At 39.9% G+C, this 19887-nt stretch overlaps 1 protein-coding gene across 2 annotated transcripts in view; it reads right to left on the reverse strand.

The window, feature by feature from the left end:
• Positions 1-292: 292 nt before the first annotated feature.
• PI15 (peptidase inhibitor 15) overlaps positions 293-19887 on the reverse strand; it is a 34220-nt gene continuing 14625 nt past the window's right edge. The window contains exons 3-7 of one of the 2 annotated variants that reach the window (XM_025200119.1): positions 9061-9179; positions 8573-8705; positions 8322-8437; positions 6832-6887; positions 6401-6535 (exon numbers count right to left, since the gene is read on the reverse strand). In XM_025200119.1, the coding sequence (XP_025055904.1) occupies positions 6501-6535; positions 6832-6887; positions 8322-8437; positions 8573-8705; positions 9061-9179 (459 nt within the window). In that variant the 3' untranslated portion in view covers positions 6401-6500. Of the gene's footprint in view, positions 6536-6831; positions 6888-8321; positions 8438-8572; positions 8706-9060; positions 9180-19887 lie in introns of both variants that reach the window. The other variant, XM_025200113.1, reaches the window with a different exon arrangement.

A 19887-nucleotide genomic window follows, 5' to 3' on the forward strand; every position in this document is an offset into this window, starting at 1 on the left:
GTTGTCACCTGCTGTTTTTAAGGCAGGCCATGAGCTCACAACTATGAAAAATCGCAGCTCTCCCAGTAGAGAATGCTCAGTTTGTTGAAACCAAAAGATAACAGGAGGTATGTAAACACTTTCAAATCATATTAAAATTTGGGTTCAGTTATTTTTTACTAGTTCCCTTAAAACTTGCCTTTTAATTTTATTTTTGGCCCAAATAGATTTTTTAATATTTTAATTAGGCATGACAGGGGCACGTGCAAAAGTAACAAAAATGCCTCAGAAGAACATCAACTGTAAATACTGTTCATTTTATTTAAATGCATGAATATTACACATTAATTCAAAATAATCTACATTTCTTTTTATTTTCATAAGTTTGGGAGTTGAAACAGAAATACTGATTTATGTCTCAGTTATAGCATATATATAGATAGCATCATATCACAACATGGAAAATGTTATTCACTATTATTTTTGTGTCAAGCAATGAACATTCATGTCAGGGAAAAAAACAATTCATTAAGAATACAAAAGCCAAAAAAATTATGAAAATGAGTGAGAAATGGGTAATTTTACTATATAAATACTTTAACAACTTTTCAGGTTTGATTTTAATCAGAATGATATATTCTGTTTTAGTTATGAATCTTAACGTTGTCTAATCCTCAAAACATTGTCATACTATGTTAAAAAAAGAAAAAAAAGAAAAGCAAATGTACAAGCATTTAGCAACCATAAACTATCCAGAAGTTTAATTCTTAAATGAATCCCAGCATTTAAGCACCCTTTAATTAGATATGACCTATATGAAACAGAGATTTACCTCTTCAGAGCAATACAATATTGCCACTAAATCCCAGGGGAGAGTATTAGTACCCTAAACATTGTATCAAAAATAGTTCCTGCCTTGTGTGATGTTATTTCTGCAGTGCTTTTTCAAAGGAGAGCTCAGAACACAGATGCCATTACTGTTTTGGAAGCAGACTGACAGTTACCTGGAGTTTAACCCATTCTGTAAACCATCTGGTTCAAAAAGTGAAATCCAGAATAACATGATCAGATGATAATTTGAAGAACTTCTTCTTTGCTAGTCAATAAACCATGTCTTGAGAAAAACTCAGCAACAAAAAAATAAGCAGCAAGATGGCCTTCAAATTATTATTACTATTGTTAGTAGTAGTAGTAAGCTAAAATGTCATAATTATAATTAGAAGAAACCAGATTGAGGAGGCCATGTTTCTAGTATGTGAATTCTGAGGGAAAACTGTATCCAAAAATAGGGATTTACAGTGTCTGTGGTTTTAGGACCAATTAATACAGCCAAAATGCAGGAATTTATATACTGCACAGTGTACAAAAACCTATTGTTAAAAAAGATAAGTAGTTCACAAGCTACCTTCAGATTTAATAAAGGAAAGCAATAGTTATGTCTTTAAAGTCTATCAGTAACTCAGGGAAAGTTTAGCCACAAGACATGGGCATTTGCAAAGATCTTCTTCCCCCCAATGATATAATTATTACTGTTGCATGTGTTTAAGGGCTTTCCAGTGGCTCCTTTTCCTCTTTTGAGTGTTACAGAAACTGAGTTCTACAGGAAATCAAGCCTAAATAGATTTGTTTTTTCAACCACAAGAGGGCATCCATGCACACAACCTCATGTACACACATTCTATGCTATATATTCTTTAATACAAGGATGTCAAACTTGCAGGTCCTGCAGGCCTGATGAATGGCGCAGGGTTGGTCCATGTGTTGGAAGAATGGTGCAGAGCCAGTCCATGTGCCAGACTGGGCCCAGAGACCAGACTTGTATGCTGGATCCAAAGTAGACGGCCAGTCTGGTACAGGCATCATATGCAGCATTTGCCCTGGACTGGCTGTGGCCAACACATGCAACACACACTCCAAATTGGCCATAGGCACTGCATGCAGCATGTGCCTTGGCCTAGCTGGAGACACTGCATGTAACATATGCCCCAGGCCACCCCCACATGCCACATGCAGTTTGCACCTGTCCCAGCTCTTTCGTGCAAAGCACATGCCTGTCCTAGCCCAACATGGGAAGCACTGTGGGCCAAATGATAGGGCTCCATTGGCTAAGTCTGGCCCATAAGTCATATCTTTAGCATCCCTGCTTCAGTATAAGACCCCAGCTATGGTATTTATCAATTCTGCTATATACCTGTTCTCTTTTAGATTCCTGAGTCCCCAATGTTGCTGAAAGGACAAAAATCTAATTCTACCTTCTGTTACCTTTACAGGCATCAGTTTTTTTCCTTCATCCTCTCTTACCAGAGGGTTTGGTCCTAGACCTTTTGAAATTAGTGGCAAATATCTCAATGGTATCAATGAGGGCTGATTCAACTCCCTTTGGATTCAATGAGAATTGAACTTGATCCCAAGAGAAGGGCATATATACAGTCTTACAGGCTGAATTAAACAAAATGCAACTTAAAGTTTTTGCATTAGTTCATTCCTGAGAAGGTCATTAAAGTGTGTTCAACAGCAATCTAAATTACTGAATGTCTTATTCTCTCTTTGATCTTGACACAGGAGTTTAATCACTAATAATAGGGTTCTTTAAGGGAGACTGATTTTTTGAGATTAGGAATAAGTTTTCCTGATGCATAAAAGACTTTTTAAAGCTGAAGTCATCTATGTACATGTCTTTAAAAGAAGAATTTGAACAACTGCTGTATTGACTTCCTTGTGGATACTTTATTTACTTCGAAAAAGATCATAATCCTTAGATTATATTCAGTAATATCAGAAATAAACCTCATCCTCTGCAAAAATATGAATAGCACCAGATTTATAGATTAGCACCAAAAAGACAGCCATTACTATCCATTTGATTAGACATCTGACTGGCAGTTATTATGGTATAAAAGGCTGCATTAGCTTGCATCAGGACATATTTTTACTTCTATAACTCTCATAGTATCTTTTATTTGAATCACAGCTATTCTTCATCTTATTTTAGCATTTGACCAATTCTACAAATATTTGTTTTAAATTTAAAATAGAACAGGATTTTGTGTTCAGAGGAATATATTTCCAACAGCCAATTTGTTGTTAAGCAGCACATACCTTTTCTGCTATGAAGGAAGAGTGGGTCTGGATTTTTAAGTCCAAAAAAGGAAGTTGTGGGGTTTTGCTCCTTCTCTTCCTCAGTTTGCAAACCCAAGGACTTATTATTATATTATAGTAGATACCTTGGGTCTCCCTGACATTTCTGGTACTTTAACTCCTGCACTATTTTGTGTCAGATAATAAATCAAGCAGCACTGACACAGGCCATCAAAGGAGAAGTTGTCTGGCATTGTTGTTATTCAACCCAAGAGAGAGTTGATGATTTTATTTATAGGGATTCAAATAAATAATATAGAAATATTTATGGTCCACAGCACTATTATAATAAATGGAATGGTAAATGGTATTTCGTTAATCAAATGTCTGATTAGGAGTAACCCCTATTGATGCTGGTATACTCAGAAGCTGCTCTTATGAAATAGCTTATACTCAGATTATTTCCTGCTGCTATTCATTACAGTGTGATTATAATAGATACAATGATCCCTAGCACCATGACTGGGTGTTGTGAAAAATCTGCACATCTGTGTGATAGTTGCAAATTTTCCTGTATCCACAGAAAACAAAATATTCCACACAATCAACTTATTTCTACCAACTTAAAAAATGAACAGATACAATAAAATATATACCCGTTATAATAATTTCAGTTGAATTACAGATGTATAAATTAATTTATAATTTCTAGTCTGGCTTGGATAGTGTCCTACACAATGTACAAGTTGCAAGTTACAAAGTGCATCATTATTATTAAATGTCAACCCTAATACTGTAGGCTCTACAGCTTAATCTGAACATTTGTTAAATGTATACTCTGCCTAATTATATTTTCTTCAATTGCAAAATAAAGAAAATGTAAAGCTGCAGTCCTTATCCTTCCCCCTTTCCTTCTCCAACGAGACCTATCATAGGATACAAATTGCCCTTTGCATCTGATCTTTTACTCTTTTGTTAAAAATGTTCTTTGGGTGACAGTGCATGGTCTACTAGACAGTTAAATCTCATCAAAATCTTTTAAATGTGTGTATAAGTGGTAGATAAAATTTGTGTTAACTCTCTGGATAGGGGAGAATTTCATACTATTTAAGTTTTCTGACAAGTAAGGATTGAAGGACTCCAGGCCCTTTATTTAGTCAGGAAAATCCATACAATTATAATTGTTACTAGTATTAAAACAGGAGCATTAACCTAAGTGCAGAATTTAAGCTCAGAAATTTATCAATGGTTTAGGATTATATACCTCTCAAAGTACTGTCTTTTCAGACAAAGAAATGTTGCTTCCAGAAATGTTTGAAGAGGTACAGTACAATTAAGGACCTCATCCAAGTACATGTCAAATGATAGGTATCCAGAGAGCCAACATTTTTATGCTGTCCAGTACAGAACTCACGCTTATCAATAATATTGACGTGTTTGGCAAAAGGGTTGATTACATATATATATAATTCCCTTTTTTCAAGTTTAGAAAAAATTACTTGTTATCATCCCCTCTATTATGATGGCAGACTCCCTTGACCATTCTTATGAAGATGGCCTTATTGCTTTAAAAATGCATGTATACAATACCAGTGAAGTTGTACCACTCTAATTGTAGTACTGACTCTAGCTACATCAAGTTCAAAAAGTTTAAAGCTTTGTGCTCAGCCATACTAGGCACAAATGGGAACATGGAAAATTGGAAATTTATTTCCAATTTACATTTAATTATTTACATTAATTGTGCTCTCTGTTACGTGTGGATTAAATTCTACATTGTAGTATTCTGTACATCCCTTAGTTCAATTACGGTTGCACATGTTGGTATACTAACAAACAAGAGTTTGAAATCTAACTATATAATTCAGGAAAATCTATCTGTTCAGTGTCCTAGTTTAAGCTGTAGCCATTAATTCTCCATACCTTTCTACTAAACACCCATTCTGGAGGGGGGTGAATACATTTTTTTTCAAGAAATAGCCCTGCTCCATTGTGTAAAGCACACTGTCAACTGCTATACAAATTATCAGTTTTTTCAAATGCTGTTAAAAGATTTTCTCTTTCCCATTTTTAAGTTCTATAATCAATTTGATCAATGACAACTCTTTTGGGAAATGTTTTGATTAAACCTTAGGCCAGATCTATCTTTGAAATATTTATCAATATAACTATTTCAGTTAGTGGAAGAGTTTTTTTAAAAATCAGAATAGTTACACTGATAAAAACATGGATGTCATTTACTTACATACAGGTGTCTTGTAACAATACAGTCATTTTCCTTCCCATATGGAAATTGATATGCTTGTATAAAACATCTTTATACTAATATAATTATGTTCACCTGTGGGGAGGTGAACTGGTTACAGTGCTAAAATACTGGTAATTTTTTCTACTGTAGAAAAGGCTCTAATTAGATTGGTGAATACTTTCGGCCCCACAGTATATCGTAGTGGTGCAAAGGCCAACATAGCTCCCTATTCTTTACTTCTCTCTGTTCACACAGGCATTATTGATGATAGCAGCAGCCGTGCACTGAACTCTTGAAAAATAATTTAAATTAATCACTGTTGTGCATGAGGTAGCTAAAATAGGGCTGAAACTTGCAGTTTCTCCTGCATGTGTGTATACTCCTTCTCAGACTATCATCAAATGTGTACATGTAAGCACAGGTACAAAATAGAGTACCGCTTCCAAGACAAGGACAATGCATGGTGTTGTACAACACACTACAGCAGTGATTTTCAAATCTTTTGCATTTGCATACCCCTAAAACATTTTGAATGAAGGTGAGGAACCCTTTGAACTATAAGTATGGCTGTTCACATACTTTTGATAATCATAGTCTTCTTTTGCGGACCTCTTAGACATAGTCTGTGGACCCTCAGAGGTCCACAGACCTTAGCCTGAAAACCACTGCACTACAGTCATGGCTGTTGTTGCTTTTTAAAATATTGATTTAGATTCCAATGACACTATGCTGTCTATATCTATAATTTTAAAGGAAGTCAGGTTTTAGACTTAAGTTGACAGTGCCCTTTTTAATGTGCTTTTAATAGAAAATAGAATACATTCCTTAGGAAACTACCCTGTCCTAAGATGAACATAAGCTTATCCTTCTCTACATGGCAATCATCTGAATTGGAGAACATTTGGCTATAAATTCAAAGGGTTAAAATAAATGTATTCTGTACTTTGAAGCTAATTTAACAAAAGCATACAAAAAGAAAACCAAGGTATTATTACAGTATCTTTATATATATATTTATAATATGTGCAAAAATCAATATACAAGCTTTTGTTATTCAGCCATATTATTTTAAAGTAATGTAAACTGATGCTAGCTTATTTAAACCAATATAAGTAATTTGATGTAACTCCCGGGAAACAAAGATTGTCAGTACAAGATCCTCCATAGCTAGGTGGGCAAGCAGAACACGGGACTCCTACTTTATATGGGGCTTCTCCAATCCAGTTGCCCCTGAAAATAAAAAGTAAGAACATTTTTTAGTAATCTGAGAAACAATTATATATCCAAAATAAGTGCAAAATAAATTTGGGGGTTATGTTTCCCATAGGGTACTTATAAAATATATTCATACTCAGTTTGGAATAACTTTTGCAGGCTTCCCCTCTAATCAAAGGAAAACAACCAAAACACTTTTTTCAGTAAGGAACTGGGGCACAAACATGGTTTCAAAGTTTTCTTAGACTGTTAAAATGCTTTAGTTCAATGGCTACATACATATTTTTTAAAGTTAGTAAGTTATATCTTACTGGAGAGTTCAACCAGTTGGGAGTCATCAGGTTGAGGCTGAACCCAGGATGATTTGCTCAAGGGAAATGGAAAGATAAAAGATTATTCACAACAGCATTATAGAAAAAGTAATGGAAGTGGAAGATTACTTGAAAGTTGCATGAAAGAATGAAAGCAAGATTCTACTGGAGGAGGGCCCAGGCATCATTATTTGTAGGCCCCAGGTGTTCTGTGGCCATGGGCGACTGGTGCCTCCTGATACTGGGGGGGCACCAGCAGCCAATAGCCAACCAGGGGGGTGGATCACCCAGTGGCCCATCGCTGCTGCTGGTGGAAGTGCTGGCAGCAAAACAGGAAGTGCTGGCAGCAAGCCCAGAACTGCCACTGGTGCTTCTCTTGGTGCCCCCATAATCTCAGGGGTTGTACTGGCTGTCACCCCCCACTCCCTGGCCTGTGAGGCCCAATCTTAAGGGGGGCACGTGCCACCCCATGCCCTCCATACGCATTGCCTATGCCTGTGACCTTTCCCACTTTCCAAATGAGAGTATACCACAAACCATATTATTGACTAGACTGGATCCCCCTCAACTCCTTCTCTTGAAGCAGGCCTAGTGGGCAGTTAGAAATGTATGACTCATGGAGAGCAAGCAACAGGGAGCCTATAGCTCAATGAAATGGGCATACCTCTGAGAATTCAAAGTTATAGGTTTCAGTTCCTGCATCTAGGGTTATTTCTGGGTTTTATCCAATGACTGTCTACTGTAAAAATATACGAATGGTCTCAGTAGTAGGGACTGGAGCTAAGGTATATCCCCTCCCATAAAAGCAACATAACAGGATCCTTGTTTCCCAAAATAAAAGAGGTTTCTTCAATAAGTTTGTTTTTTTACCCAATTCACCTGTTAAAGTTTATACAATCTTTATGGCCACAGATAAAAAATCCTTTTCCTTTTCATAAGGCAGCTGGGACAACAAAATTATTCAAATTCACTCACTCACATATTCTTCCCTACTTGTGGATCTGTGCCATTGAAAGTTTATGGAAAACATGCACAACTCATTATTATTTGTTTCTTACGCAGCACCAGGGGTACTGCCAAAAATTCCAGTCTTTCTCCTCCAGAGCTAAAGGTCTGGTCTACAATAAGAAAGCTTGCATAAAGTGAAGACTGATATGAGCAGAGAGATTGCAGGATTGGATGCTAAATTAGATATAGCATAGCAAGGGGAGAAAAGGGCATGTGGAGTGGGGGGGAGTTATGAAAACAGTAAATAGTACAGTATGAAATATAATAATATGTTTTTGTTCCAAATAAATAGTAATGTTTCCATTTTTGTTTGCGTGCATTTATGATCAATAGTGCTAATTGAGGGAATAAACCCAGCAAAAACCCATGAATAAAGGTCAGCATTAAAATGCTAAGTCATGAAAAGAAGTTAAAATCCCTACAACATGACCCTAATGTACAGAAAGTATGAAAGTAAACAGAATAAAAATAAAGGAACTTACTTTGGGGCATAGTTGCATACCAAGTAAACAGCTCGTCGCCAAACTGATCCCCAGACATTCATATTGTGGCATGTATGGATCGCGCAGCCTATACGATTGGAAGTGGCCCAAACCATCTGAATAAATAATCATTATTGGTAAAGTCCAAATTGAAAAGAAATATATATATATATGAGACAGAGCTATAAATGCAACATAGAAAAGTCCATCTTTGAACTGTTGATTGGAAAAGAGAATTGAATTCATATAACCTGTGTATAGTGTGTGCACATGGGTCCATAGCATCTCAGAGGGCACCTAGGGTTGCAGTCCTGAGGATATGGGAAAGCATAGTCCTTCACTTCATCATACCATGGCTTTACCAGCTGAAGAATGGACCGATACCTAGATGTATTTAAAGGCAGAAGAGGGGAAATACATTTTAGAACTTTATACACTAGAACATTCTGTCATACATCCATGGGATGTGTTATGGTCTATTTAAGAACAACTTTTCTTTTGAGACTTGAAATGCTGGGTTAGAGTTAATGATGACCAGTTATTCATTTGCATATTTCTAAGTAGAATTAGTTTTTTGAGTTTTGGGGGGGGTGGGAGGGGTTTAATTACAAGCTAGTCTAGTGGTTGTTATCATGCTAGCTGAAAGGTTCACATATGTGTGGCTTCATTGTAATTTACATCAGCTGAGGTGTCCAACTTGTACACAGGTGCACAACAATTCTACAAGACAGTTGCCTACCTTCCAGTTCTTACAGACAAGTTTTGACCCAAGAATCTCATTAAGTAGGAAGGTCCATGGTCCCAAATGCATGTAGCAGCCCAAGCCTCTGCCGATTTGGCAAGAGTTTCATCCCAAACCTGGCAAAATAAAAAGTCTTTAGCAAAAGCAATAAAAATTACAGTATGGTGCAAGAGAGTAAGAGGCAGGTACCATAAGATATGATTATGTAAATAAACCATATCAGATTCATAGCTCAGTATCTGAAGAGGACTTTTAAAATACATTAATCAAAACTGCAGTTCTCATGAACTAATCCTCTATTCTGTGCTTTATAAAAACCAAAATCCAGTCAGAGGCCTCCCTTACCTACAGGAACACAGATCTAGCGCACACACGCCTTATGAGATCTTCCATAGTACCAGATCAGATAAACAAGGTCTGCTAGTTTAGGTGATTCCATGTATGTAGACCTCCCAAGTCACAAATGGACCCTTTGGGTCCTGGCCCTCTGTGGATTTGTATGGGGTTAAAGATAAGAAAGGATTGGCTAGGAGCTATGGTCAGCCTTGTATTTGTTGGATATTCAGCTGGAGAACATGCAAGGGAATGATATTGCAGCCATAGCCTTAGCCAGTCATTTTAGTGCCCAGTGCAAGTTGTGCAGATTACCCCCCTACATGCTACTATATAATTACTTCCATTTCAAGTAATTACACCCTGACCCCATGTGATGGCACCCCCCATGTGATGGCACCCAGTGCCAGTTCACCACTGACACTGCCCTTGCTATGGTACTGAATTTAGCCTTGGATGATTTCACATCCTCTTTGAAAACTGCTACATCCAGCAAAGGGATTCCTGGATGCATCTCTGGCCCAGGGGAGCACATGCTTTTGAGACTATATTGTCAGCAAAGGGTATATAGCACAAGCAATGAGTCAGAGTGGAGGCACTGATCCTCTTCAAGCTCCACCAGCCAGGATCTATTTGAGTATAAGCTCCCATAAATCATTCTGCATGGGAGCCGCCCCTCTGAAATAATAGGAAAACAAATTAATAAAGAGATCTTTCAGAGACTGCCTATCCCTAAGTCCCCTTTCAGGAGTTCTGTTATAGGTATACAAATTGCAGCATATCATTCTTTATTACTAAAGACATTTGAACAATGGGGGAACATTTTTCCTTATGAGTTAACCAGTTATCTTAACTAAACCTGAACGCAGGTTTAGTTACAACACAGTTGTAACCAAATACAGTTATTTCCAGAACAAACACTTATGAAGTCATTAACAGAGGAATGTCTCAGCCAAATAAATAGAAGCAATGAACGATCTCTTACAAAAGAATACATGTTGATGCTAATGCTTCAGCCATGGACTATCTTCCTATTGACATGGAATATGCATGTTCAAACCTCTAAACCTCAACCTACAAAGCAAGCCTCTAAAATTTGCTGAGTTTACAATCTAGTGTGTCCAAAGCTGCAGAATGATAAGTAGTGGGAATCAGAAAATCAAAGGCTATTGTTCTAGCTCATATCCCTGACTCCATGGGACAGGTAAGACAAAGTTGCCTATGTAAAACATGAAATTTGTTTGAGTTTATGAAACCGCTATATCACTGAATGTCTTTCCATATATTGGATTACAAATATAAGGAAGCCTATGTCTGTATCCCGTCACAGAGATGAAGGAGGGAGATGTGACTGGGATAATTAAGCCTTTAACTTGAATAGTCTCTTCAACTGAAACTTCTGTAGAGCCAAGATGGCTGCAGCCGAATGTGAACAAACTTTCCCAAAGTAGCCTGCAGGAGGTGGGAATGGAGCAATGGAAAATCCACCAAAAATGGAAGAAGCAAAGATAAAAGGTGTTAACAGTTGCTGTTAAAAAAGAAATATGCTCACTGAGCTGAGGAATCTTTTGACAGCTAGATCTGAACAAGCTAAGGAAAGCTGAGTAGAGAAATCAGGGATAAGTCCAATAAGGTACCCAAGGATTGGAAAAGGGCCAGTGTGGTCCCCATTTACAAGAAGGGGAGAAAGGAGGACCCCGGCAATTATAGGCCAGTCAGTCTTACCTCAGTCCTTGGGAAGACCTTTGAGAAAATTATCAAGGAGCACATCTGCAAGGTTCCAGCAGAGGAGGTAATGCTTAGGGGCAATAAACATGGGTTCATTGAGGGCAGGTCCTGCCTGACTAACCTGGTTTCTTTTTATGATCAGGTCACTAAGTCCCTGGATGAGGGTGTCAGGGTGGATGTCATCTTCCTGGGCTTTAACAAGGCCTTTGACACTGTTTCCCACCACATTCTCTTAAAAAAAAACTTGGTGACTGCGGCACTGATGCCTACACAGTCAGATGGGTGGCAAATTGGCTAGATGGTCACACCCAGAGAGTGATGATGGATGGGTCGCTTTCGAACTGGAGGGATGTGGACAGTGGAGTCCCCCAGGGCTTGGTCCTGGGGCTTGTACGGTTCAACATCTTTATCAGTGATCTGGATACGGGTATGGAATGCACGCTGTCCAAATTCACTGACGACACCAAGTTGTGGGGCGAAGTGGGCACGCTGGAGGGGAGGGACAGAATCCAGCTAGACCTAGACAAATTACAGAGTTGGGTGGATGAGAATAGAATGGAATTCAATGCAGACAAGTGCAAAGTACTGCATCTAGGGAGAAGAAACCAGCAGCATACCTATAGGCTGGGGAACACCCTTCTTGTCATCACAGTGGCAGAAAGGGATCTTGGAGTCATTGTTGACTCCAGGATAAACATAAGCCGCCAATGCGAGGAAGTGGTCAGTCAGGCTAACCACAGCTTGTCGTGCATCTACAGATGCATCACTAGCAGGTCCAGGAAGGTGATCCTTCCCCTCTATGTGTCATTGGTCAGGCCACAGTTGGAGTACTGCATCCAGTTCTGGGCGCCGCACTTCAAGAGGGATGTGGCTAGCATTCAGAGGGTCCAGAGGAGGGCCACTCACATGGTCAAGGGGCAGCGGGGCAGGTCCTACGAAGAGAGGCTAAAGGGCCTGAGCCTATTCAGCCTCCACAAGAGAAGGCTGAGAGGGGATCTGGTGGCCATTTAAAAACTCACCAGAGGAGACCAGTGAGAATTGGGGGAGGCTCTGTTCCCTGGGGCTTCACCCGGGGTTACTAGGAATAATGGCCAAAAATTGTTAGAGAGAAAGTTCAGGCTGGACATCAGGAGACATTACTTTACAGTTAGGGATGCCAGGCTCTGGAATGGGCTCCCAAGTGAGGTGGTACTCTCTCCTACCTTGGGGGTCTTCAAGAGGAGGCTGGACAGATATTTGGATGGGGTGATATGATCCCAGCACCTGTTCCTGTCCGAGGCAGTGGGTCGGACCTGATGATCTGTTTAGGTCCCTTCCGACCCTAAGCACTACAATACTATGAAGTCCATGACCAGGAAGAGAAGACCCAGCCAGCAGAGTGGGGTCCAGAATAAGGGAGCTGCAACACCTCAAGGCACTGACCACAACTCAAAGATCACTCAAGAACATGAGAACTGAGGAGGAGGAAACTGTATACATAGGTTCCTATTTTGTCGTGATATACATATCTCTTGTGATTGGATTCCACCTCATATTACTGATTTAATAATTCTACTGCAAAACCTGTGATTAAAGGGTTAAATTGTAACTTGCTACCACCAGAGTTGGAACTTGGGAGATTCTCCTTAAGATATTATAGAGACTTATGCTCAGCAATTCCCTAGAAGTGTACATGAGAGGCCAGAGCCAGGAACTGTGCCTGGAGCCTGCTCAGACCCAGGGGAGCTTAGAAGCATGTGGTCCAAATACAGCTGCCTGGTGATTATCCATTAGGACTAGCTCAGCCAGAATTGTGACACCCCATAAACACTCTTCCTTGCTGAGATTAATCATGCCTCTGGCATGAATACTCTCTGCCAGAAGGTTGTGTGCCCACTTGAAGCAAGCCTGGCAAGGGGCCCACAATAATCTCCATGTGCAATGTATTTGCACAAATAGCACTGAGCTTCTCATTTTGACCCAACTTGATTTTAATAATAAAATTACCTTGCCTATACATAACACATAATATTTAAAACAGTGTAGTCTATACTATTAAAAGGGCTGCACATAGTGTCACCTTTTGTTTTACTAATAGTGGTTGTTTAAACTTTTGCACTTGAACAGTGAAAGCAAGCCTAAACCATTTCTTGTTTCTGTTCCCTTTCACTTTCTTATTCTCAAGTATCAGAACAATGCTGCTATGTTGGGGCTGTGAAAGCAGTAGGGAAATATTGAAATCCAAATTATTGGATGCACAGGCATGACTTTAATACATAATGGCTAGGGACACAAGTTACACATAAACTGATTTAAGTGATGAGAAACTGGTTTAAACCTGTAACAGAACAGAAGTTCAGTGCACATAAACCAGTTTCAAAACAGCTGAAACTGGGTTAACATAAACCTGGCTGAATGTAGTATCAGACTTAACTAATTTATGTCAAACTTGTTTATGAAACTTCTGTTTCAAACCCCTTCCTGGTTCAGGTTAAATCAGAGTCTCCCAGCATCCCAGGATGCTTTACAACCCTGGGCTGGGCTGTGCTGTCTGCTCCAGGGAGCAGGGCTGGCCCCACCCCTCTGCTCCCTAGCCAAAGCAGTGAGGGCTGGTTCACTGGCCGGCTCACCACCACCCACCCCAAGCAGACCCCCACAGAGGTCTGAGGCTAGTAAGGGTAGCTCAGTGTGCTGGCCTTGTCTCCTTCTCTTCATTCTCCTGGCTGTGAATGTGGACTACAAATCCCAGAGGTACCTGGAAGCAGGAAGAAGTGATGAGAAACCATGCAAAGTCCTGGTACTGTGATTCTGTCCTGCAAATTCCAGAGACCTCAGCAGCAGCAGAAGAGGAAGCAAACACACAGCCAAGCTTCAGAGAAAGGACTATTCTTGTTCAAGCTTTTATGATTTTAATGCCACTACCTTTTCCCCCTGCACCTCCTCCGCAGCCTGGCAGCCCCTCCTCCTTCCACCCAGGCAGATCACAGACTGGGGCCAGGCCATGCTCCCTCTGCTCCAGCAGGGAGTGGGGGAAAGTCTTGGAGGGCTTCTCTCCTTCCTTCCCTTTGGCAGTGGCTGACAGGCATGTTCTAGCACCCCTGGCTTCTGGCTTGAGCCACTGCAGGCATATTGCTGCATTTCCTGAATCGAAAGTGAATGTCCGTTCACGTGTTTCTCAGTTTCTCCCCCAAAAACCCAAATGATGTAATAATAGAGATCGAGGATTAAATTAGGGTGAATATAGTTCCTCATGCTCCCCAAACATTGGGAGACTGCTGCCTCCAGAATGCTCTCCCTCCACATAAGCTGGTGCTTGAAGACCCATCAGGCAAATGAACTGAAATTGGAAGCATCAGGAGACTGGCTTCTGGTTGCCGAGTTACTGGAGATCACAGACTCTGTGTTTCCCCCACCCCCTGTCCCCCCACTGACTAGGTAGAGCAGCAGCCCTTGATGGGAGTAGCAGTTTCCCACCAAGAAGCGTTCTCACTAATGGAAGATTTGTCTCCTTTCCAGTTCGCAGGCCCACTAAGAGCTTAAGACCAGCTCTTGATCTTTTCCAGAAACAGGAAAGATAAGTAATATTCACTAAAATAGACAGACACATTGATAAATTCTCTTATAAAGACCTAACATCTTCCAAAACATAGGAGGTTATATCATTAGTTTATATGTCTCTGAGGAAGAATGATCCCGAAACTGTATTTTTATTTGTTTATCACTCTCTCTCTCAGTACAGAGTCTCCATTCTGGTCACATCCAAGTTCTGATGCTATAAGAATGGGGAGGAAGGGGAAAAATATTCAGGTTGAGTAAATCAAATGACTAAAGGCATGGAGGTACAGTTTCCTTATTAGGAGAGGTGTAAAGAACAGGATTAATTAGCAAGAGAAGTAAGAGTAAGGGATCATGCAATATACAAAATAATGAACAGTGTGATAACGAATTTGGCTTTATTATTAAACATGCAAAGGGAATTCAATAATACTAAAAGAATAGATTGAAATAGTGGTCTGGATAATACCTGATCTATGGCATAGTACTTATGACACTGTGAGGGGAAGTCAGTGAGGGCAGCCACAAAAAGACAAATAATCAAACAAAGGAACAATATGTGGAACACTTAGTAAAATGGTCTTGGTGATGAATGACTATGTCATGAAAATACACTTTCAAATAAATACTATGGGCCCAGATCTTCAGATCAATTTACAATGGCTGATAATCTTGCCCTAGATGTTTGTACCTTAACATTAATGGGCAGCCAGCCTCTAGTAGGCAACACAGCGGAATCAAGGGCTGGAAGAGACGTCAAGATGTCATCTGCTCAGTGGTTTTCAAACTTCCTAAAGTTACAGATCCCTTTCATAGTACTATTTCTGGCACTGAACCTCTACCCCTATCCTGTGAACTGCTGTGGATCCAGGTAACTTGGCCCGGAAATGGTGGCACTCTTACCCCAATCTCTTTGCAGAGCCCTTGATGACCAATCACAGAACCCCAAAATCCACATTCTTATCTAAACCATCCCATAAGAACGAAAGTTATTCTTTAGAAATGATTTGCATAATGAGCAGATAATAGCCTTGTGAGAGAGTTTAGGGAAGTTTCAATGTGTTACAAGAAGTACATACTAACTGAGCTTCAGGAGTGAAATTCTAACCTTTCATAGGTCAATGAAAGTACCCAAAAGCTTGCCTATGTTTGTCCCTACCATTCACTTGGTCCAATAAAAGATATCACTCAAGATAATTCTTTCCTCTCACATTTGCTGAACCATCACAGGAACAGTGTCACCTCAACACTAAGAAAGGATATTTTGCCTTTGATATCAGTAATGCCATGATTTTTCCCCTATGGTTAGCAAGAAAACATGTAATAACCCCTATAATTTCCATGAAGTACAACATCAGAGAAAAGAGTATAAAATATTTGTCAATTATAATTTGTAAGTGAACTGCGTCAGCGTCTGTAGATGACTTGGCTGCAGCTACACTGTCAATGTGTTTTCACTATTGTTGATCAAACTGTTTCTTTGTTTTCTCAGGTTCTGCTATCTCTTTGTATCTGTCTGCTGTTCACTGCCTTATACTTACATTGTAAACTCTCTGGGGCCAAAGCTTGCCTTTTTGTTCTCTGGGTGTGTCTGATGTCTATAGTGCTTAGAACAGTAGGGTCCTGGGCCATGGGCAATCTTTCTTATTACAAGAATATTATATTTATATTTATGGAACATTTAAATATGGTGGCCTCGCATACCTAATTTATCTTTGTGCAGGTGAGTCTTCTGTAGGACAATAATCTACACCTGGAAACAACTAAATATTAAGGATTGTAATTCACCCATTTATATGTATATGGAAATACATTAAAGAAATATATCTGAAACAATATTTACCAATTTAATTAGAGCTCTCTGTAATCTGAGATTACCCATAACCACTGCTTTTATAAAACCTCATGCAAGTTTGCTAAAGGACTCCTAAATTTTACTATACCACAATTTCAAGATCTATTTATTTTCTAGTAATTTCCCAAGAGAAAATGGAAGCCTTTTAAAAGGAACAAAATTACTTCTGTTTTATTTATGAAGTAAAATACCTAATATTCTTAAATGGGCTATTGCCCTTGGCAACAGCTACATATAACAGGTTGAACATGCAAGCTTTTGATAAGGAAATCTGTGAATGATGAATGTGCCATGGTATGGTTAAATTTTACTGACTAAAACAAAACAGGTATTAAAATCAACATTGTTACTACTTTGAGCATACTGTTGGGATAGATGAAACATTAAGGACTCAAATTTTATTGGCAGGCAGAGACAATATACTATTTGCACTCTGTACATCCATTAAAGCAGTTTTCTTTTGCATTCATTGCATGCCTACTGTATGAGTATTCACCTGTAATAGAATGAATGTCATTTTTCTTCAGATTTTCTCTTTTAGAGGAATACCTCTTGATTTACCTGCATATCATGCTACAGCCTCATGTGAACCCAGTTTGAAATGACACACATTGTACAACTACCAGTGGACTAAGCATTTAAGCATTCTTCTAGCGCAGGATATGACATAAACATGGGAATGGCAATGCTCTCATTGACTGCAATACAGAGTAGGATTTTTCTCAGAATGTTATATCCCCATGGTAAAATGGGGCCAAGTAGAGTTAACAAGGCTTTCCTTACAACTGGAAGGGCTAGAAACATACACGTATTACACCTATTGGTTAGACACTCCATATCTGCCCAGAATGAAGAGCCCATGTGTAAGCCTTGTGTTAGTCCTTCTGTCATGAGCCTGCAGGGGCTGAAGTTAATTAGCAGTTAACACTTTCAGTGCCTGGGCAAAAATGGAGGCAGGATGGGGCTCTTTAACACTGTAAATTGACAGCCAGCTTGGAATGATGATGATGAATTCTTCAGGGTACTGCATTGATCAAATATGCAAACCAAAAAAGAAAAATAGAGGATGTTCCTGAATATCAAATAGGTGCTTCGAGGACACGACTCTCCACAGGCAGAAAATATGGCAATTCTACCCTGACATGTGTAAATATGTTTAATCCTTTAATTGCTTTTATTCTGGAATGTATTTCTTTGACTTGCCTTCCACTGCCACAAGCTATTTCCTCCCCATTATGAAAAATGAGCAAAATTCAAATACTGGTTAAGCTTGTACCAGAGAAAATTCCATAGACACTCAGTAAACAAATCATAGAGGAGGTCATTTTCAACTACAGCTTATTAACACCCTGTCACAGAAATAAAAAGAAAGAGAGATGAATAATTATCACCTCCCATGTTGCTGATACCTGCATCAAGATTTATGATCTGGCTTAAATTTTACACAACACATTTCTGAAATTATATTTTTTTCTGGAAAGAAATTGCTGGACTATTCCAAACATACCAAAGAGTTCTGTCAACACTTTACTGCATTTTATTAAGCTTAGGAGTGGTATTGCAGTCTTTTTTCTAGTGACTTATGATTTCAAAGATGCAATACAGTAAATGTAGTCACAAAGTTTTCTTTTACCTGCCTTACAGATAGGTAAAATACCCATTTCAAGCAGTACACTCAATTTTAAGTGTAACATATAACCCCTTATACCAGTAATGCATATACACATATAAATACATATTCAACATTTATTTTTATTGTGCTTATTATGTAAGGGGCCACATTTAAGGTTTACACATTTTGGTGACTGCATGCCACCAAAGTTCCAGTTCATGTGAAATTACCAAATTCCAGGATTCAGAAATTGAGCTTACCTTTTTTCTTTGGCATGGGTGATATGAAAGGAGATAGGCTTGTTTTTTGGAGCTGTTCAGAAAATGGGAGTTACTTATTATGATTTTAAACAGGCCTAAATAAAAATATTGTTATGTCTCTATCCATCCCTTGTGGTTTGGGAAAAGAATGACACTAAGAAAGAATATTTGACTGCATCCAGACAAGCGCAGCCATGCAGTATGCTGCCTCCTTGTAGTGCGGGAGTTCGGGGGGGTATTTGACCCCAGGAAATTCTGGGGTCAAAAAAACCTGCACAGAAAAAAGAGGGGTAGTACATGCAGCGACTGCCTGTGTCACCCACAACTGGAGCTTGGCCATCTGGAGCTATGCTCCAGGTGTCGGCAGACTCCCAGCTGCAGGAGCACCATGTCTGCAGTTTTCCTGACCCACAGGGCCCCAGGTAAAGCTTCTGGGGCCAGCACAGTTGCTGGCCCCAGTGCCCCTGCCCCGACTTGGGGTAACCTGCTGCACACCAGGGCGCACATGGCACATGCATTCCCTGGGAACAAGTAGCAGTGGCACAAGGTATGCCACTGCTTCTTGTCCCTGGGGAACTAAACATTTATATTCATGTGGACATGGCCTTTTTTGTCTCCTACCCTGACAGTGGCATCATAAGGCACTAAAAAGATAAGGTAAGTAGTGTTGACATGGACAAATTGAACCAGTATTGAATGATACACATTACTGGCATTTTTCTCATCCTCCTACCTATTTTGGCATGCATTGGAAACAATTAAATTTCTAGCCCTTATTGTCATGAAGAAATCTTTAATATAGTATTGGGTATAGAGTCAGCCAAGAGACAGACACTGAATCTGTAAGAGACTTGCTAACTGGGCTGTGCATATTAATAGGATGTTAATAAGGAAGGTTAATGATGACATTATAGATACTAATATTAATCATTTTAGGAGAAATAATCAACTACTCTGGAATACTGGGCACAGATGTAGTTAATCATATTAGTCTGAAGTGTAGAAGGTAGGGCAGAGTGGCACCTAAGCGCCTTTTCACACCTTACACTGGGAGCCACCCAAATGCTGATTGGTGGTAGTGCTAGCCCAAGGTTGGAGCACTCATACTCCAGGGCAGCAGGGGCCAAGAAAACTGAAAAGTAAGAATCCCCTCTCCCATTCTGGGCTGCCCCTCTGCCTCCCAGAGCTCCCCTGGTTCCCTGCATGCCAAGGGCTTCCCCCTCTGCCCCACGGGGTTCTCACCTGCCTCCCCTCCCCCACAACCTGTCTTTTTGTGGCTGCCCATACTGCCTGCCCCTGGGCCACTGGGGAAGTAGGCAGGGAAGGATTAACCTGCCAGAGCCACTACTGCTAGGCTGCTGCTTCTCTCCAGGCTGTAGACCACCCAGAGAGCTGCAGCAGGGGTGGCAGCAGGTAATCAGGCAAGTTAACCCTTCCCTGCCTGCTCCCTGTGACAGACAGCACTGGCAGCCATAAGTAAGGAGGGGTAGGGCAGTGAGCAG

The sequence above is a fragment of the Alligator sinensis genome, unplaced genomic scaffold (assembly GCF_000455745.1).
Source record: "Alligator sinensis unplaced genomic scaffold, ASM45574v1 scaffold71_1, whole genome shotgun sequence".
NCBI lineage: Eukaryota > Metazoa > Chordata > Crocodylia > Alligatoridae > Alligator > Alligator sinensis.